The sequence below is a fragment of the Athene noctua genome, chromosome 5 (genome assembly GCF_965140245.1).
Source record: "Athene noctua chromosome 5, bAthNoc1.hap1.1, whole genome shotgun sequence".
NCBI lineage: Eukaryota > Metazoa > Chordata > Aves > Strigiformes > Strigidae > Athene > Athene noctua.
The window spans coordinates 43507075-43528862 of NC_134041.1; the positions used below are offsets into that span (position 1 = coordinate 43507075).

General features: G+C 41.6%; 1 protein-coding gene across 3 annotated transcripts; it reads left to right on the plus strand.

The window, feature by feature from the left end:
• Positions 1–69: 69 nt before the first annotated feature.
• On the plus strand, positions 70–20125 carry AP3M1 (adaptor related protein complex 3 subunit mu 1). Of its 3 annotated transcripts, XR_012633713.1 has the most exons (10): positions 70–360; positions 9042–9317; positions 10142–10313; positions 12641–12778; positions 14767–14852; positions 15227–15360; positions 16012–16219; positions 17633–17777; positions 18178–18236; positions 19058–20125. XR_012633713.1 is itself a non-coding variant. In XM_074907203.1 (9 exons), exons 2-9 carry the CDS (start codon positions 9045–9047, stop codon positions 19156–19158), a joined length of 1257 nt encoding a protein of 418 aa, XP_074763304.1. In that variant the 5' UTR covers positions 70–360; positions 9042–9044; the 3' UTR covers positions 19159–20125. The 3 variants fall into 3 exon arrangements, 2 of the variants coding, with proteins under 2 accessions (XP_074763304.1, XP_074763305.1); XM_074907203.1 differs by lacking the exon at positions 18178–18236; XM_074907204.1 differs by lacking the exons at positions 18178–18236; positions 19058–20125 and adding an exon at positions 18062–18177.
• The last annotated feature ends 1663 nt before the right edge of the window (positions 20126–21788 follow it).

The following is a 21788-nucleotide window of genomic DNA, read 5'->3' on the forward strand; positions in this document are numbered from 1 at the left end:
CCGGGCGCCTGACGGGGAGGGGAGGCTGCATCGCCCGCCGCCTCTGCCCACCGGTGCTCTGCCGCGCTGCCCGCCCGAGTGATTTTAGCGCCTGGGGGGAGCCCCGGCCTGCTGCTCGCCGCCGAGGCCGAGAGCCGGCGGAGGGCGGCTGGCCGCGGCGGCGGGGCCGGTGGAGCTGGGAGGCGTAGCGGGGGGCGCCCGTTATTTGCCGCTCAGCGCAGGCAGCGCCCCGGCCGCCCGCGCCTCCGCCGGGGGGCGGCCCCGCGCGCTGCCGGGCCTCGCCGCCATCTTGGCCGCTGCCCCGGGAGCGGGACGGGCCGAGCCGGGCCGGGGCGAGCGGGCCGCACCGGGCCGGGGGAGGTACGTGGGGCGTGGGGGTGCCCGGGCCGCCGAGGGAGACCTCATCGGGGGGCGTGGGGGCGTTGGTCTTCGCGTTCGGGGGAAGCGGCGGCCGTCGCGGTGGGGCGGGCCTCGGCGGCAGCCGCGGCACCCCCCGCCCGGCCGGAGCCACCTGGGCCCGGCCCCGTCCTCAACCGCCGGCAAGTCTGGGTGGCTGGCGCGGGGCAGAGGTGACAGCCCTGGAAGCAGTGGTGGCGGGAGACGGCCCGGTAGATCCGAGACCTCCTGTTTTACCCGCGTCCGTTTTCATTGTCCGGTGTCCATTTAAATACAAAACGATTTCCGCGTTTGAATAAAAAAAACTGTTTTCCCGGGCTCTGGTGCGTGTGCCGGCGCTTGTCAGAGCTGCGGGTGTGTGGGGCCTCGGCGTGAGGTCGGGCGGGGAAGCGGCGGGGCCGGGCTGGCTGCTGCTGGGGGTCTGTCCGGGGCGGTGTCCCCGTCCCAGCGGGGTCTCCACAGGTTACTCTCGGAAATGCCAAGCCGTGGTGAGAAGGAGGGGTTATGCACGGGGCGGTCACTTGGTTTAGTTTTTAGGGGAGAAGGCACAGGGCTTGCTGGGGGGGATGCAGGAGCTGCCGTTTAAGCTATGTGCAAACCCAGCAGCAGAGTCCCGCCGGGAGGGAGGGGCAGCACCGGGGTCACCTGAATCTTTCTTCAGCAGCATTGCTGGTGAACGTGGTGGTTCTGGTCATGCTGTACTTGATTAATCAGCAAGGGGGTAGCGGGAGTGTAGATTTGCATAATACGCACCGGAAATTCATCCGTTATCACCCACCCCTGTGCACTGCACATCTCTTCTGCCCTGTTCAGTACCTAACAGGGTAATTGAGTGGAGGTTGTTTTTCTTCTATTTCAGTGCTAATCTGCTTTGAAGTAGCAATGCACTTAGCACCTTTTCAGTATGAGGAATGATGTGTACCCGTTAGATGTTGATCAAACTGGAGGAATAGCTTCACCATTAAATGTAGCCACTGTATAAACAACCAGGCAAAAAATCACACTCGAATAACTAAAATTTGTGTTCGTAGGAAGGAGACTGCAGAATGGGAGAGGAAAAGCTATTTTGCAAGAAAAGCACAAGCAAATTACATTATTCATGCAAACAGTAAAATGTTGGAAGCAGTGTTTTACAAAAGAACTGACTATGCCAACCATGAGAATGATTCAGCTGGCAGTTCTGAGCAGATTCTCATTTATTAGGGAAAAAAAAAACATATGAGTGATATTTCACTGCAAATGTCTAGTTTTGTAATTTAGTAAATATTGGGTGCCAACTCAAAACCACAAGCAAACCTCGTTTTGAAAAAAAAAAAAAATGGGATGAGCAGATTCTTTCCCATCTGTGTGCATATACTACCTGAAAATTCCTTGCAGGTGTCAGATTAAACATTAAGACCGCTCCACACCCTCTAGTGCTTAACTTTGCTGTCCTTGTCCAGGAATGAAATTTGCTGTTGTGCGAAACAGCTATGCACCACTAAGTCCCAGTTATTCTTTCAAACAAAGCTCTCCTTACAAGCAGTTCTGCATTAAGAATCTTAGATAGAAACTTTGTCATGAGGATTCATGAAAGATAAATTGAAGTCCTTGAGGTAGAGAGGTCTGAACAGCAGGTGACAAGTGGCAGCTGTGCTTCATGGCTGTAATAATGGGAAGAAACCAAATTAAACCTTTTTAAAATCTTAAGTTCCTTCCTGATATTTCCCTTCTATTTTCCCCCAATTTACAGCTTCCTGTATAGCTTTCAAAATTTGGTTAATACCCAGAAAATAACTGAAATTTTTTAATGCTTTTTCAACATAATGCATGAGAGGCTGCTTTTAACAGGAACTTAGAAGATTCTACAAGAGTGTTCATGAGCCTGATTTTATTCATATAGGGTGGAAGAATTAAAAGAGTGCTGCTAAGATCTCCTCTCATAGAAGTGAAGGGAGGTAAAAATGGTTATATACTTTCTTTCTACCATGTGCGTTTGGGCTAGTTGTGGCGGGTTACACACACATTAGTAAGAGCTGCAATTTACAGCAGGGTTCCAGTGATACTTGTTGGTTCTTATCTAGTATTTCAATAGTGCGTGGCTCTTTGGCACTGTGCTTGTCCTTTCTGGAACCTCGAGTGCCTCTTAAAATAGAGGCTGTGAAAAAGAGCGGTATAAAGCTGGTAGCACTGTCACTCCAGCCTATCAGACTTACTGGAATAGTGAACTGGGAGACGACAATGGAAAACAGTTTACCAAAGAACTACTGAGATGAGGCTTTGATCTCCGGTGATTGAATCCTGCTGTCTTGGCTGTTCAGAGTTCTCCGTGGTTTGCCTGGAATATGACCCTAATTATCAGTCTGTTCCTGAAAATCCTGTTGACAGTAAATGAGTGACAAGATACTCACCTTATTTGTGTCCATTTGGTCCTCACTTACCTATTCAGTACTGCTTTCAGAGAGCTAATTTCTTAAGTGGTCCCTGAGTTGTCCTAAAACATCTAATTCGGATGTAAATTGTGTTAGAAATGTTCCATCTTCATGTAAAAATGTAGGTTTAGGAATGAATTTTTAATTGTTTTATTGTGGTTTTTTTTCTATGAAACTCTTGCTTTTTCAGCTTTTAGAGTAAAGCTTTCTGTTCTTGCAGGTCCCGAAGGGAACTGCAGTTACTCAGTATCTAATAGTGTTGTATTATTCCGGATCTGACATTGTCCTGTTGACAAGAGATGGAACTATCTTGCCAGCAATTAGAAGATTTATACTGGAACTAAATTGAACAGAGGCACCATGCAAATGTATTATTGGAAAGCTCATCAGTCAGTAGATGAAATGCTGCACAAATATGCAGGCTCTGATTGTTACTGGTAAAAGCATGCAAGAAGTTGAAATTTTGTTACGGATACCAAACACCGATTTAAGACAACTTGAGAGTATTCTCAAAGGATACTTCATTTTAAAAACAATTCCAGAAAGTTACTAACAGTGTTTTAAATGAGAGTAAATATAAATAAGATAGTAAAAGTAAATAAATGTATGCTGAACATCTGAGAAGCAGTGTTTAATCTTTAATAGGGATGATCTTGCGGATAAAATATGCATCTGAGTAGTTGTACAGACACAAGTGCTTTACGGTGTTGAGTTAGAGTTGATTCGGTTATGGAAGTTTTGCTTGATTAACAGAGAGGGACACCAGGCAATTCTTAAGAAGGATTGCAAAAATGTTTTTACCTTAATGTGCAGATACAGATACTTAAGCCATGGGCATCTTGTAAGTGAAAAGATTAATGATACTTGCGCAGCAGCAGTAAGATATGCTAACAATGATAGGAGCCTTACAACCATGAAATTACAGAACATTCACATTTTAGTAAGATCTGAGACTTCCAGGTATATCAGTTTGAATCACAATTTCTAATGTGTCAGCTTTTCCAGCCAGTTACATGTATGTTCAGAGCTGCCATGTTGGCTGTCTTGAAAATGTCATTCAAGTGTTTAATAGGACTTCTCTTCATTAGGTTTGCTGTTTTAAGAGCTGGTGAATGGGACTGGGGAGCTGGGGAGCAAAGGTTGTCTAGTTTTGCCACATCTGTGGCATATTTGTGACACATTTTGATTTTCTAGGAAAAAGCTAAACTACCGACCAGCTGGTTGTGACAAAAATACTAGCTTTAAAATAGAAATATAACTGCCTATTTTAGCTTATTTGTTTCTCCAGATTAATTTAAGCATTTACTTTCCATTCGCTTGTCACTAAAGTTCATTTCCACAAATCCATAACAAAGGCTCAGACCATCCACCCCCACTAATCCTTCCACCTTTCAGAGCAGCTGTGCCAAATGCCAGGAACATGGAAGCTGTGGAATACTTTCCCAGTGATAGTCCTAGTTTGAGCTGTTTTCAGTAATTACTACTAGCTCAGTGATCAATTCCTCACTTCCTGGTTTTCTGAGCTTTGACTGTAACTCGTCGCAGTGTTAAGGAAAAGCAGCTGGTAAGAGTCTTTCTGCATTAATTACATTTTAGAGTGCTTAATTGTAGCCAAGGACAAGCATGTGTAATCAGTCTTTTTCCCATGCTCGCAGCCTTTTCTTCTTGCCAATGAGCTCCACTTTTGTCTTGTGAGCCTGCTGTGACTTCAGTCCAGATGTTTCTGTGCCAAGAGACTGAAAAAATAGTAATGTTGCAAAATCCAGATTTAGTCAAAAGAAAAGATACAGACTTGGAAACAACGTATTGAAGGCGCCTTAGTTAAAATATTTAGTTCTTCTGTGAGGACTTCAAATTCTGGTAGGATGAAAATGACTGCAAAGAATCACATTTTGCGTGTCAGAGCAGGGGTGGGAAATCTGAGAAGCAGCAGCAAAGTCTCTGCTGGACTGCTTGTTGTTGCAGAGCCTGTCAGATGCCTTTCAGTCAGGCAGTAGTATGGAAGGCTGTCAGCCCACTGAAAATGAGCTTGTATGGCTTGCTCTGGACAAAAGATGCAAATAATAATCCACATACATCTTCAGTCTAAAGCAGAAGAGATGAGAGGCATGTCCTTTTGAAATAGTCCTAGAAGCACACCTTCAGTATTTTTCATCAAGTGGTTCTATGCTGCCATCTCAAAGTGGTGTATGTGAATGGTTCTGCACAGATACTCCGACGAGTCTTAAATTTTGGTGGTGTGCTTTTGCTACTGTTTTTTTTTAAACTTACAAACTTTGAATCAAGACCTTTACCCTCAAAGTGCTGCAGCTCTTAAACATGCTTTGCTGTTTGGCCACAAGTATTAACTTGACTTGTTGGTGTGAGGAATCTTGCTGTTACTAGATGGATTTCTTATGTTCAGCATTTTTTAATCTTCTTTTCTTTGCCTATCTAATGTTCTGATGAGATAGAAGAAGGTAGGGTACTGAGAAGTTAATTTAGGAATGTCTACATTTCTGAAATGGAATCTGGCACTCAAAAATAGAGTAGCAGGGAGATCTTCAGTATTAGGAGCACTGTAAGCAATTTTTGTTAAATAATAGCTTACATAAGGTATTTTTGTAGTAGTACCAGTTGTAAGGTATCCAATGTGAAATCCATCTTTAATTGGCTGATGCCAATTGCTTGACAGTGTGTGGGATAAATCAAATTACTTAGTCTTGCATATAACAGACTGATGTCCCCACTGCTGTAAGGGCTTCTTTATTATGGTGAGCACTGGGAAGTGTACAAACTGAGCTGCCTGTTGACTGATAGGGCAGGGCTCCTGCCGGTGGGTCTGCCTGCTCTGTACTTAGGCTGCAAGGAGAGAGGTTCAGTTTCCCAGTGCTTCAAATTAGCAGCAGATTAGTGTACTGCTAAAACTTGTGAAGGAGAAAAGGAGTATTTGAGGGGTTTTAAAGGGAACTCTTACTCTAGAAGCAGAACAATTGTGTATTATGGGAAATCCTGTAATTCCTATCTTCCTACCCAGAACACAGGGTAGGCAGTTAGGTGGAATTTTACTGCTCAGTTTCCACAGATACTGTAAAGTTGTGATCTGCCAAGCATGGTCCCCAGGATCAGTTTGCTACTCCAGTTCAGCACAAGGCCACACAAACACTTGAAATGAACACAGCCAGTACCTGGGCAGCTTGGGACAGATGAGTAAATAGGGGCAGTGGTCCAGTGCTACAGCCCTTTCTGGCTACCCATGCCCTCCCTCGATTGTGTATCAAGTCATGGTCTAATACCCTAAGTGGAACTTAGGGCAAAGGAAGAGGCCCTGCTAACACAGCCATTTCGTGCACCAGGAGCTTGCTGTGGGCACAGTAGAATGAAGTGGCAGTGTTAAGGTAGCAATTATGTTGACCTGCTGCGTGGCTGTGCTTGTGAAAAGTATATCGTGACAAATGCAGTCACTTCTGATCAATAGAATCTGTATGAGGATTAACGGCAGGACAATTGTTAGGGCTTAAAAACACTGTCACACGTAGCTGATATACTTTGTGAGAGTATCGTCCGAAGGTGCCTGCAGGCCAACATGGCTTCCCCACAGTGGGCTGTAGATCAAGTCCTCTAGAAACGGAGTCTTATTGGTGCTGCTTGTATGGAAACTCTGCAGCTTTGTGTGCACTTACTAGGAATTGGATCTTGTATTTGTTAACAGATATGCTATTGTATCCATATTAAAATGTACAGAGAACTATTCTAAGCTTTATAGCTGATCACCTTCATATGTTAGGGCTGCCTTGGTGTGGAACAATACTGATATTCAGTGGTTGATTATACTTGCCACCATTGTGTGACTATCCAGGAGATTTTGGAGGGTTTTAATGTTCAGCGCTGGCTAAATTCAGAACATGTTTAGTTGAACTGGATTAAAGCAGTTGTGTCAAGGCTCCTTTATAAAAATGTGGTGCTTACAGTATTAAAATTGTCTGTTTTTTTAACAAACTAAATTAGAGATTAATTTGGGCTGGGAGAGATACAGTAGAAACATGCAATAATGCTTTGTGGCTTTGTTTTCTTTCCCACTCTTAAGCAAATTGGCAATCACAGTTCCCAAAAGAACTTCGTCTTAGATACCATACTGGCTTAGTTGGATATTTCTGTTCACATTATTGGTCTTTTTGTGTCTACCACCAAGACAGTGTGCTCTTAGCCAGAGGTACCTAAGACCTGGCAGGGTCCCAGTGAAGATGAGCACATTGCTGTCATGCATATGAAGGAACAGCTGGAGTTTAGAATTTGAAAAGCTGGATCTTGGCTCCCTTCTTACATCTGCTGACTTCGGTGGAGGGAAATAGCATGCTAACTACCTTCTTTAGTAGTCCTTTTTCACTTCTCTGGTGAGCTTTGGAAGACATACTTTTTGTTTTGTCAAGATCTGTAGGGCCAGACCATTTATTTTTCAGTGTTACAAGTATGTTGGGAAGTCAGCCTAGTACTCCGGGCAGTTTAGATTCAGACACAGCAAGAAGAGCTCACTCTGGATGGGGCTAAGTGCTTATTCCAGTGTTTTGGAATGAGGTTTAATCATACAGTGGTTGGACTCCTTAAAATCTTGGGGGGGGCTGGGCCATTTATGTCTAGATTCTTCTGTTCCATCTTCATATTTGTGTGGCAGAGTTAACATTAGTAAAGGACCAAATTTTACCTGCATTTTATGGCATGATCCTGGCCAAATATCCCAAGATTAATGAAAAAAAACTATGATAGGTTTTTGCTAGGTGTGTTTGGCTTCTCTTGGGTATGCAGAGTTGACTGTTTCAAGGTGTGGATGCCCGGTAACTCTTTGGCCTCTTTCCAGTCATGTTTGAATTCCTCCAAAGGCTGAATAAACTTCAGTTCAGGACACCTCCATTGCCATCATCGGCCCATTTCCACCACCTCCTTTGCGTCAGCTGTAGCACTCTGGCAATATTGCATCAGGAAGCTAATCTGACCGGAAACTTGTTCTTCTGGGACAGTTTATGGCTGGACCAGTTTCCTAATGTAGGTAACTGCAGAGCCACAAACCTGCTCAAATGGTTTTTTACCTGGAAGGCAAAAGGGATAAATAGCCAGTGGCAGGGGCAGCTTCTTCAATAACAGAATTGAGTTTATGCAGGATGTAAGTACCAGGTTAACTTCACCTTGAGGAGCTGATGCTTGGGTTACAACTTGTTTGTTTTGTTTTCTAAGCCTAAGTTTAAACTTGGACCTTATTTTTGTCAGAGGATGGTTATGCTGCAGGTCACCCAAAGCATTACATCTGTCTTATGTAAAGGCTGAAGAGCTAAACAAGTCTGATAGCATTTGTCTCTTCTGTAGATGTGGAGAAAATAGTTTATTCACTTCATTTGAATCAACAACTTAGTTCACTTACTATCTTGTTGAAAGTTGAGAAATAGACTGGGAATTAGTTTCTTAAAAAGGCAGATAAGCTTCTTGTCCCATGAATAAAATGAAGGATCAGTGGCTGAGGCATGTTATTTGTAAATCTTTGATGATATAAGAAAAAACAGTTACATTCCTTATCTGCATTTCATACTCCCCTTTTTCATGAGTAAGTTTTTAAGCATAAAACATCTTATGTAAACATATTTCATGTGTCAAGCATATTTGAGGCAATTTTCCTCATTAAATCAGATTTAAACTTCTAGTTTTGTGTACATTTAATGAATTCCAACCCTTTAGCCAAGTGCAGCTTGACATAAAACATAAGTAAAAGACTAATCACCAGCAAATTTTCTAGTTTAGTGGCTGGAATCTGACAAGCTAAAGATCTGTATCTTTAAGACAGTGCAGTTCTTAGTTATGTGTGTAAATGTTACCCAAACTCCTCTGACATAGGAAATTCTATGTATAAATTATCCTTACATGTTGCCAGACATCTTTAAGTAAGTGTCACCTCATGAGAGTCAGCTTTTTCTTTAAGAAATCAATTACAAATACCAGATGGGGTGAAAGTGGAAATGAAGGGTGCTAGCTTCTTGCTTACATTGTGATATATGTTAGTGACTTAATCCACCATGAAATATTTTGTGGTGGAACATTCCTCTAAGTAAAGAAAATGCAATTTAAAGAAAAGCAGCAAAGCCAGTCTTAAACTCTCAGTGCATGTTCATAAAGAATAACTGTTTTAAGAAAAGAAATCTGGGAGAAGAAATAATGTCAATCCTCATGTCCTTTTGTTTATTTTAACTTCTTTGAATGTGTTTCCAACAGAAAATGATCCACAGCCTGTTTCTTATAAACTGTTCTGGTGATATATTCTTGGAGAAGCACTGGAAGAGCGTTGTGAGCCAATCTGTGTGTGATTATTTCTTTGAAGCTCAGGAGAAAGCAATCGATGTTGAGAATGTGCCTCCTGTCATCTCAACACCACATCACTACCTCATCAGCATCTATCGGGATAAAATCTTCTTTGTGTCTGTCATACAGACAGAAGTGCCACCACTCTTTGTAATTGAATTTCTGCACCGAGTAGCAGATACTTTCCAGGTCTGTCACTATCAAATAATTTTAACATTGAAATAACTCCAAGGGAATTTTTGTATAAACTTCTTTTAAAGAAAGGTAATAAACACTTCTGTCAGTGACTTTCCCCTTTGCAATTTTCAGCTCAAGCACTGTTTTATAGAGTACAAAGGAAAATAAGGTATATTTTGTGTATTCATTTGTAGTTACCAGTGCACGTGCACTAAAACCCAAGTCCCAGTTTGTAAATGATGTATTTTTTCTGTTATCTTTTGTACTGTTCGTGTTATATAGATGAAAAGAAGGAGCTTGCAGTCATGAAGTGCTCTGTAGGGAGGAAAGAGCTGCAAAGTTTGAATCAGTTTTCAACCTATTTCACAAACAGTGTAAATAAAGGAACCTCTGTGAAGACTGAGCATTGCCAAAAGATAGTCTCCTTATTTTACAGGAGTCTTCTAACTGAAGTTGTGCTGATGTTCACAAGTGGGAGAACCTTTAGGATACATAATACTAGTAAACCAGATTACATTAATTTCACTGTTCATTCTGTATTTCTAATTAGATTATAAATTTAACATACGATGCCATCATGTCACTAAAATTAAAAATATAAATATATTATTATATTTATTTTTTTATATTTTATTAAAATTAAACCAGATTACATTAATTTCACTGTTCATTCTGTATTTCTAATTAGATTATAAATTTAACATATGATGCCATCATGTCATTAAAATTCCTTGATATATTGGAGGGTTTCTGTAAGAAAAAAATGCTTTGCAGAATTTTGTTTGCATTTTAACAGGAATAAAAATCCTCTCCTTTGTAATCTCTAATTTGTTTAGGATTACTTTGGCGAATGTTCTGAGACGGCAATTAAGGACAATGTAGTAATTGTGTATGAGCTTCTAGAAGAAATGTTAGACAATGGCTTTCCACTGGCAACAGAATCTAACATACTGAAGGAGCTCATCAAGCCTCCTACAATTTTGCGCTCCGTTGTCAACTCCATCACAGGTATGAAAAATAATTTTCAGCGGTGACTGGCTGCTTAAAAACAAAGCCCCATTGTGCCTCAGAGTGAAAAAATAATATCTCACTGGTATGAATCTGTAAGGTGAAGCCACTGTCCAACTACTTCTCATAATTAAGAGCTGAATAAAAGCAATTTCCTTCTTATTTGCAGTTCATGCCTGGCCCCTTTGATATCCCCAGTGGCAGGACCACAGCTGCTGAAATCCCTCAGGAATTGCAGTTCCCAGCACAAACAGCACATACTGTAGGCAGGTGCTCAGGGATAGGTACAGAGCTAGCCCCAAGCCTTGAATAACGGAGGGGCATCAGAGAAGGTTATACGTTTTGTAAGAACGATTATAGAGAGGTATATAACAGGTATCTAATAAATCTTTGCTGGCTGGGAAGAGATAGCATGAAGGGAAGCAAGTAGCCTGTCCTCAGCCTTCTCCCCAGCCCCACCACCATCAGCATCCATCAAGTTTGGAGCTGGTTTCAAGCAGTTGTAAATGGGTATGTCTGGCACTGACAGAGCCAAATGTCTGTCAGCTGAGCTGGTGGAATCTGCTTGTCTGCCAAGTGGGTGCAAGGGAGGTACGCCGTGAGGTGTCACATGGGGACAGAGATATGCGAGATGTTTGCCTGCACATTGTGTTAGTGAAGGGTAGTAGTTGGGCTGCAGGGCCACACAGAGGTAGTGCTTGGACAAGCTGGTCTTTGAGGTAGCACACTTTAATCTTTGAGTATAAATCTCATCGGTTTGAATTTCTGGGTTTTGGTCTTTGGTTGTTTGGGTTTTTTTAAATGTGGTTTTGGATTATAGTAGTTATGAAAAATATCTGTTAATGGACTAGATGCACCACTGTAAGGGGAATTAAGACTCCTGAACCAAGGGTTGCAGCGTCATTCTTGTTTCATCTAAAGCCCTATTAGAACTCCCTAGGAGGCTAAAGTGCCTGCCCAGGGCAACCTGCATCTTGTCACTGTCAACAGCTCAGCGTGAGCGGGTGGCAGACAGCAGCCAGCCGGAGAGCTCTCCCACCTACCTGGCCTGGCAGCCCAGCCTGCGTAGCGCTGCTGCACCCTGGAAGGCTGCTGAGGGACACGAGGCACAGACACAGCAACTGCTCCCCTTCATGATGCAGCACGAGGGAGGAAATGGTTGCAAATCCTCCCCCATGTGGTATAGCACCAGTGTCGACTTTAGGGAGGGGTTTTCCTGTGTGGATTATTTCACTAGCTCAAAATAATGGAAAACTCTATTTTCTGCCTGCTAGGAGAGGGACTACCTAGCAGGTTGTGTAGAAAAGAGAAATGGTGGCTACCACCCTGTCAGTGAAGCTGTCTGACACGGCCGGACACGCTGCCATATTGGTTGTGCTAAAGCACACAAGCAAGCATGAGCTGTGGCCCTGTCCTGAGACCTCCTTCTAGCAGAGGGAGTTACTTCCACTATACTGAAATTTCAAGATCAGTCATCTAAGCCCCAGAAGTGTTAAGTTTGGGTTTTTTTTTTCCTTTTTAAAGAGTCATCAGTTTATAACTGTGTAGCTCAGGAAGCCCTTTTCTAACACTGGATGGTAATAAGAACCAGGAGCCAAGGGTGACAGCAAGGCAGGCAGGAGCAGTGGCATCACTGTTAAGGAGCCCAGAAGTTGAGCCAACAGGTCAGGGTCAGGATCGGGATCAGATGATAACGGGGTCATCTACAGCTCAGTGATTGCCTGGAAAGTCCATCATGATGAGAAAGGTCAAGCCAGAAAGTCAAGTCCATGGGCCAGGGTCTGGATCAGTTTGGGACGTGATCAGGTGTGAACGTGGCTGTCATGTTGCTGCAGGGTAGCTTGTGTGGGTACCCAGAGTGAGAGCCTCAGCTGAACAACAGCTCCCAAGCGAAGGGGGTGGGAGCCCTCCCTAAGGCTTCTTCCAGGTCTTTCTTCATAAGAACTCTCATCAGTAAATCAGCCCTGAAGACAGCCAGCTAAAACTCTTAGGAGAAGGGGGAGGTGTGCTTAAGGCCCTCACAAGGAGCTGTAATGTCTTGAATTGTAGTGATTAAATCTTTCACAGGATCTAGCCCCACATGTACACACACTCAGACCTCCTGCTAACTTCACCCTTTTATTTTTTGTGCAAAATAGAGTCTGAAAACCATTAAGTCTGAACACATACTTAAAGTGTATTCACATCACCGAATGAATGAAATTTTTGCGGTCCAGGTTCTATTTTGCATTTATTGGGGGCAAATCTTGCTTTTTTTCTTAATTTTGGCAGTTGAAACATTCCTCTTGTGAGTAATTACTGATTTTGACTTCCTCTTCATTTTTAAGGCAGTAGTAATGTAGGTGACACACTTCCCACCGGACAGTTGTCTAACATTCCTTGGCGCAGAGCAGGCGTAAAATACACAAACAATGAAGCCTATTTTGATGTTGTTGAAGAAATTGATGCAATTATAGACAAATCAGGTAAGATGCCTTGTAAACTCATTTTTGTTTGTTGCATGTTTACATTTAGCTGCTGATGTTTAGAGAGAATACAGTCCAACTACCTTTGTGTTTTATGTACATGAATCTATATCTTTAAATAAAAACATACCATTTAAAATTATGTGCCCAAGTGTATTTCTTCAGTTCATCTTAAAATAGCAACATGCTCTAGGCTTTTTCAAGAACATCCACAAGAAATATTCTGTACTTTGATGTTTTCTGTTTGTATATTGATTGTCTCTTAAGAGATATAAATGGAAAAAAAATAGCTGAAGTCTTAAATGTGATGAAAAAATTATCTTTCATTTTTCCTGCCAACAATTTACTGTAGTCCTTGCAGGCCCTCAAATGAGCAAGACAAGAGCTTTCATTAGGTTTTTTCTGATAGCAAGACAAAACTTGGTGGAAAATAGCTAGACAGTATTTGTTTTCCTTATATAGAAACTGATAAAGCCAGATACTATGAAGTGTAATAATACTCATATCTTTTCTGTAAACGAAACATGATATCTTTAAATACAAACATCTTTAATCTGAGATTTAACTTTGAGGAGGAATCTGATAACTTCTATGTAAATGTTGCCAGTGCCAAGTAGAAGAAAGTGATCCATAAAGAAAACTGCTAAGCTGTGGACAGGAGCCTGCTGGTTTGTTCATTATTGGGGCCATCAGTTAAGCTTAAGGCTGCAAGACACCATTTTGTGATGGTATGGGGCAGGGAGCAAATCTCTGATTTCTTCATTCAGTGCTGCTGTTGTAGCAGTAGTCAGTGTTAGTTTGGTTCCATACACCAACTCGACAAATGCTTTGGCCACAGTTATCACTGGATAGTCATAAATATCTATTGTGCAGCTCTTACTCTCATGGATTTGAAATTAAAAGAAGATGGCAATCACAGTCAGAACACCCTGACAGCTGTGTTCAGGCTCGTAGCTCAGTAGGATTCCCCAGAGTAGTATTAGTGCTTAGTCTGAGGAGTTTTAATCAAGACCATGTTTGTATTTGTGTATGTATTTCAAGCTCAATCAGTGTCCACTGAGTGTTTAAATTTTCTACTGAGGACCCACAGCAGTGGTCATGGCTACTCTTTTCTGCTCCGATCACCTGGGGACTAGCAATGCAAGAATCTTTCTTCCTAATCTTCACTAGGACTAAGAAGTACATAAGGTTGCTCCCCTACAATAGGGATATCTTGTTTCATAGGGATATGGTTAACTGCTTTCATCTGAAACAAGATCCCTTCTTCTCAGAAAAAGTATTAGCCCACAGTTTCTCCTTCCCCTTGACTAGACCAGCAACAGTTTCTACATATCTTCTAAAATAACCTTTGCTTGTAGGGCTAATTAGTCCAGACTCCTGCTCATGCCTTTCCATCCTTATAGGGCATTTAAGGAAATGAACCTTTCCTCGGTAAGATGCTTTGTATTCTTGTTTTGGGTTTTGGGTTTTGGTTTTTTTTTTTTTTTGCTATAGGTTTATTTCACATCAAGATGAATATGTAATCCCACTGTTAAAAAAGCCATGCTTGTGAAAGCCAAGGTTATCTGGAGCTTTGTAGCACAAACTTACTGTGTTTTGATGATGACTGTTTCAATGTGGTTCAACTTCCCTGCACCACTACACAACTTGCTAGTTTTCTGGAGACAGGGATGAAAGGAAGATTCAGAGCTTGCATATGCTGAAATTTTTATTTGCTCATTGCTGGCAACCAGTTCAAGCACACCCAGTACAAGTCCTCTGTAACAGCTGGCACAAGTATAATTAGCTGATTTGGGACAAGCTGTTTGCTCTGGCTCATGTGTTTCAGCAAGCTGCCCAGGCCTCAGGTAACTGGAATGACCTTTCCTATCTGTGCTTGGCATGTTCTTGAGTGTTGTGCAAATGTCATCTGTGCCCTCTAGCTGTACTTCACATTTGTTAGGCCCTCGATAATAATGTTGTCAAATGTCTTTTTTTTTTCCCCACAGGTTCTACGGTCTTTGCAGAAATCCAAGGTGTTATAGATTCATGTATTAAGCTCTCAGGAATGCCAGATCTTTCTCTTTCATTCATGGTAAATTTAGCATATAATTGGGAATTTTAATTGCTCAGGATTTACTTTTCTTAAAGATGAGAGTTAAATAATTTAAAGAGTGCAATCGCTACTTCATGTGTTACACATACAATAAATAACAAGTTTTGCATTGTATTGTAGAAGCTGCTGCATTGCTCAGTGGTTGGAATGGCTTTTGTCTGTACATAAAAATACATTCACAGGAACTGCTATGCCAGATCAGACCAGAAATCCATTTAGTTCAGTAATGTCTCAGATAATGGCTAGGAATGATACTTAAGACTCTGAGAATTGGGAATTATGTAAAGTTCAGTAGCTCATTCAAACTGCTGATACTTGTTGAGATTTTACTTACCACTTTGCCACTATTACAGAACCCACGGCTGCTGGATGATGTCAGCTTCCATCCATGTATTCGGTTCAAACGCTGGGAGTCTGAGAGAGTCCTTTCGTTTATTCCTCCCGATGGGAATTTCAGATTGATCTCATACCGTGTCAGTTCACAGAAGTACGTTTCCATTTAGACATGCTGGTTTTTCAGATATACCATCTACTGCTTTCTAACTGAGTAACTGCAGATTTCTCCTTGCTGGGGTGGGAAATCGGCATTGTTGCTAAAATGCATGTTCTCAGGTTTGTCTCATCTGTTGTTCTGTCCCCACTAAGACAAAAAAACAGTTTTTCAGTGAGCTGCTGGTAGTCAGCAATCACTTTTTCAGTGGGATAAATCACACATGATGCAGGGATGTTCATTCCAGTAATTGCTGCTGCTAGATGCTTTGTGGCTAAGCCTCTGTACACATAGAGGACTGATCTTCATAAAAAGAATAAAGAGAAAATGTCTCAACTGCAGATACTTGCAAACTAAGTCCGATTTGACAGGTGGCTGTTCTCAGAATTGGCTCAGTGAGATAACTTTTAAAAAAATAGATAGAGGGAAAGAGATTAGGACAAGTGATTTGGAAAAAAAAATCTTTTTTTCCTGTGATTCTCTGCTAATAAAATCACTTCAGCAATGATATTGAAGAGCTGAGTATCACATTTCACTTTTGAAACAAACTGGTTCTAACTTGAATACCTGCCAGAAACACAAGGACTATTTATGAGAAAGAGCAGAGAAGTAGCCAGGCTGCATTCAGCTACTGTCTTCTCTTTTCAGCTTGGTGGCAATTCCTGTATACGTGAAACACATGATCAGTTTTAAGGAAAACAGTTCTTCAGGAAGATTTGATGTTACCATTGGTCCAAAACAGAATATGGGGAAAACAGTAGAAGGAGTTGTCATGACAGTTCACATGCCAAAGGCCGTACTTAATATGAACCTCACTGCTACACAAGGCAGCTATACGTTTGACCCAGTTACTAAAGTAAGTCATAAATTTTTATTTATTTAAATATCTAAGACGACATTAGAATAAGTCATACATATTGCAGAGCACTGCAGCAGTGTTCCACACGTAGTAGAAAACTCCCTTCAGCATACATTTATGAATTAAAATCTCTCTTTAAAATTTACTTTTTCAAAATTAGATATGCACCAGTTGTGATTTCTGATTTTACCAGTCTCCTTTCCCTTCCCTTTCCCACTCCCCTTCCTTCATCTCTTTTCCCCTGCTCCTTCACCCACCTAATATTTTTCTTTAGTGGATGCTACAGTATTTTGCTGGTGGTTTCAGCTATGGTATATTTTGCAATCTATGTTCCTTAAAGCATACTTATCTGGAGAAAAGGCAGTAGACTCGAAAACAGGTAGCCAGAAAGATGGGGAGGAGGAGATGAGAAAAAAAAAACCCTCTTCCAAAAGATCTGCCTGAAGACACAGAGGAGGGAAAGCAGAGGGTCTGAAAAACTGTATCTTGGGAGTCCTGCTTTCTTGCCTTTGAGCTGGGGTTTAACACCTAAACTTCGTAAAGCTCCTGAAGCTTTTTAGTACCCAGGAACCATTTCACTGAAATGCAGTCTGAGCCAGACCTTTCTGCTGGCTCTGACACCCTGCTCTGAGCTTTCCACTGCCCTTGGAATATCTCAGTCAGCAGTTGATTTGAATTGTAAGTAAAAGCTCTCCAAGTAACATTTTGTTTCAAAAAGAACAGACCTTGATCTTTTAAAAGAGAAAACACCACCAAAAACTCTTGAAGTCTCCTTTCCTCTCTGCAGAAATAAATTATACTGTGTTTTAATCAAGTGCTGGGATAACTAGGTGGATTGTAACTGCAAAAGTGTGTAGAAGTAGTGAGGACTGAGGTTTTTCTGCATTTATCAACAATTCTCAGTTTATGATAAGAACAAAAAAGCCCCTTTTTTGGGTTAGTAAAGTGTCAACTTGATTCTGTGTGTCTTCTCTAAAGTGTAAGAATCAATGGGAAACAAGTGACCCTTAGAAAAGTTACTGTAGCTTAAACATGTTTTGCCAAGTGCCTTGCTCCTGTCCTTCTCATTCTCGTGTTTAAATTCCTAAGACCTTTGTGCTGGTTACTCTTCCTGCTTCGTGGATCTAGACAACGCAGTCTTAACAGGAACCATTACTAAGGGAACAAAATGCATTAAGTGCACAGACCAACTAAAGAATGCTGACAGGGCAAAAGAAATGCTGGGAAAGGAAATACACCATACCTGCAGGAGCCCTAACCATGCCATCTCCCAGTCAGTGGGATAATTCTCAGGGCTACCAGGCTACTTTCTGTACCCAGCCTGCAAACGAAAAGCCTGACATGAACTTGATCTCACAGGTTGTTTCCTAGAAAGCTACTCCTACTATTTACTCTCTCCTTCCTGACAAGGTGTTAACATGGGATGTTGGCAAAATTACCCCTCAGAAGCTACCGAACCTGAAGGGCATAGTGAACCTGCAGTCTGGAGCCCCCAAGCCAGAGGAGAATCCAAGTTTAAATATCCAGTTTAAGATACAGCAGCTTGCAATTTCAGGTGAGTGGGTGGGCGTTACATGGAATTGGTACTGACGGGATGAGTAGCAGTAGGAAATGAAGTGGGAAAATTAATCTTTTCATTAGAGATGCTGATCTGAAATCAGCTTGGTCCAAAACAGTAAAGTCTGGTTTACCCAAACCTGACAGTTACCCTTGCTGGAAGACTCCCTTGCTGGCAATTGTGAATTCCCAATTGTTTTGCTCAAGAAAGACTGTGAGAAGTGTACAGAATAATTTTTCTTTGTTGACTTGTGCGTTAAACATGCAAATTTATCTTTTCAGTGAAGAGTGATGGATGATGATTTAGCATGCTGCCCTTGACTTGCTTTAGCCTTTTCTAGTGGTCAACAAACTCCATTAATTTTAAAGAATGCTCTCCTTATTCTTTCCTTCTGGAGCTGGTTAGATTTTCATCTTCAAAACAATCTGCAAGTAAAATCAGAATGAAGTCTATAGGGTAAGTGCAAAAGTAAATTTAAAGCAAACAAGGCCTCAGTCTGCAAACACTTAAATCATGCAAGTTGTCCATGTATGTGTACAGTGCTTCTGCAAGCAACCTTTGCAGGATTAAGGCCCTAATAGAGCAAAGGCTCAAATTTGGAAAGAAGGAGGATGACTGAAGGCAGTAGATGAGAACTGGTGGTAGTACCTGTCTAGGTAGGTGCAAGGCTATGGTCCTTTTGCTTTCTAGGCTACTTCACTAAGTAATGCTTAGTTGTTGCATAAGAACAGAATCCTGCAATTTCCTGTTAAATTTGCAACCCAATAGTTTAAATCTAGCAAAACATAGTGAATCCAGTGGCTGGATGCCAGAGGTAATGGACCTGTGAGAAAGCAGGGGACAACCTGAAACTTCTAGGTAATTAATAGCTACTGGCATGCCTCTGTTAACAGTGGAAGGATTGCTGGTCCTTGCAATTATGACTGAGAGTGAAAAGAATTCTAAAACTTGTCCTTTGCTTCATCTACATTATTGGAAGCAAGTGCAGTGTGCCGAAGCTGTGGAAGATACTAATTTGTTCAGTAGTTCATCTCTTGGAAGGAGGATGTTGGCACACTGAGCAGAACAGAAAAAAAGTTGTTGCCCTGCCAGGGCAGCTACGATTAGATGACAAGAATGGTCTCTTCTGTTGTTTCAAACCAGATGAACTTGTGAAAGGAAGGAAAAATTACCTTCCTGACTGATCTTAACATGCTTCAAGAATGCAGGACTTTTAAACAGACTGACATGATTTCTAGCATTCTACTCAACTTTCTACTTGTTTTTGTCTTTTTCAGGGCTGAAAGTGAATCGCCTGGATATGTATGGAGAAAAATACAAGCCTTTCAAAGGTGTCAAATATATTACAAAAGCAGGAAAATTCCAAGTCAGGACATGAGAAGATAGATGCTCTACTTCCAAGAAGAAATTCCCCTTAAAAAAACTTGACTGCTTAGTGACTTAGGTTGCTATTAATTAGGTGCCAATTAATTAATAGACACTGATTAGTTTGGAATCAAAGCATTTGTGCACAGCAGCTCTTAAAATTGAAGCATAGCTTAGTTTTTTCTTAATATGGCTTTAAAATAAGGTACTTTTTTTCTAATACACCTTCACTCTTTTTTTACCGAATTGTTGTGCTGGTGAATAGTTTGATATAGGTGATCCACAAAATGTTGCAAACACTACACTGCCAGTCAGATACCAAAGCCCAGAGGCCAAGCACATTGTGAAGGCCAGACAGACCACTGGAGAAGTCTTGTGGCGGCACATTTTGCTGCTTCAGCCGCCTGCAAAGAAAGCTCAGCTATTCTCACAGCCAGCTGCAAGCTGGCATTCCACAAAGCATCTTGTAATCCCCTCAGAAATAGAGAGTAGCAGTGAGAGGGGCAGGGGTCTCACAGGGGCCTGGCCCATAGCAAGTGTCACTCCTGAGAAAGAGCTTCTGATGAAAAAAAATCCTTGTTGTTTACAAGAAATCGCCTTTCTTAAGCAGCATTTGCCTTAATCAGCTTTCATTTGTGCCATCTACAGATGAGCTGATAAAAATAACATTCTGCATTAAATCTGGGAGGTGATTGTTGCTTCAGTAATCCACTTTCTTTCCATTATATCTCATCATCACCATCATTTTTTTTTAATAATACAGTTGCAGAGAGTAAGATCTATTTTTTATGTGAAGCCTTTGCTTTGATTTAGATGTTCCACTTGTTCAAAGTGGATGCCACCAGATTTTTGCCATGTGTATGTTGGAGCGTAGCTTTTTAGATAGCACAATTGAAGTGTCAAGTGTATTTAATGGTTGTGTGCTTTAACGTTATGAAATAAAGGGAACTCTACTGCAAATACATCTTCTCCTGTGAAGTGTTCACACTGTTGTAAACTGTTCATGATGCTTTTCAGCAGGAGACATCTGATATACAATTAAATGTTGACTATTTGCTACATCTTTACTGAACTTTATCCCTGTGCAGCTATACAAAGTTTAGAAAGGGCATTTCGGAGCATGGCAGGAAAACTCCCTTTCATATTTTTTATTTCTAAATGGAGGACAATTAATGTTTAGATTATGACATTGCAAAGACACAACAGTAATTATGCAAAGCTGACTAAACTTCCTTATACACCAGCATAAGCTTGTTATCTCTGTAAACCAGTGTGTGCTCCACAGTACCTGTCAGGTGTCAAACCGTACACTTGGTCTGTACATTGCAGGCTGAGAAACACAAATTCAGAATTAAGGAAGGGTGGGATACTGGAGAATCTTTATTTCCTTAACCTGTTTGGCTTACAGATTGATGACTAGGTGCTAACTTTGCTTCAGGTAAAGAATATGAACTGAAGTCAATCAATAGACAAAATTTCAAGTACTGGGACAAAAAATGGTCCCATCTGAAAAAAGGGGAAACCCATCTGAACACTGGCAGTAAGCCACTTAGGAAATGAGCACATATTCTCTATTGGTAATTTTAGTAGTGTCACTAGGGTAAACTTGCCCACAGACAACCATTGTGTATTTCTGAAGTTACAGCAGATTAGTGTAAATAAAACAACACTTCTGAGAACCAGCACCTGCAAGCAAGCCTTGCATTTGCACAGACACAACACTGGGTATTAAAAGCTACCAACCTCCTAGTCTACCTTTTCCAACTAGAGAAACATCTGTCAATTCATTCCTCATCTTACAGTTCTGCTCTGTGTTTCAGCAGATGGCATCCCTCAGTTACATTAATTTTACTAGAAGTCTTGTCTTCAGATGTAACTGGTAACATCCCAAGCTTCAGTCTGAGTTAGCTGGAGCTGCTCTCTGCATTAGCAGCCTGGAAATGCTGCACAATCTCCTTTCAGAACTGACACCATTAATGATTCCAAACACAATGTAATATCATACTGGCTAGCCTTAATGCCAACACTGCCCTTTAGCACATTACAGAACAAACCTTGTCAACCTTCTGTACCTCAGGCACCAGGGAAGCAGTCACAAATCTGCTGTCTTGGAAAGAGATTTGATCCATACTTCACACCAGAAGTCACTGTCAATGAGAACTGCACTCACTTGGTAGGAAACCACCCTGAGCATGGAGACGGTTTTCATCAGGAGGTGTTTGTTGTGTGAAGTTTACACCTTTTGCTGTAGGTGTGCTGGCTCCCACCATTTTTCCAAACACAGGAAACTCAACTGCAAAATCTGCAGAAGCAGGACTGTGTTCATATTCTCCCTGTAATAAAAAAACTGCACCAGCACCTGTATGAATAGTACAGCTTAAGAAATTGGAGGATGTCATTCCTGAGGAATTAGTACTGCCAACTTCTGATCTCCCGCTCTCTAGGTGTCCAGTTCTGGGAGTCTCTGAGGTTCTCATCCTCTCTCAGATATGGAAAGAACTGTGTGAGCAGTATGAAATCTGAATTTTATCAATTATTACTAGATTCCAGATGCCTTCCAGCACTGTGGGACCATGTTTGGTCCTACAGCAGCAATAAATGTTGGTTCCACAAAGTCAGAACATTATGTGTGCTGGTAGAAAT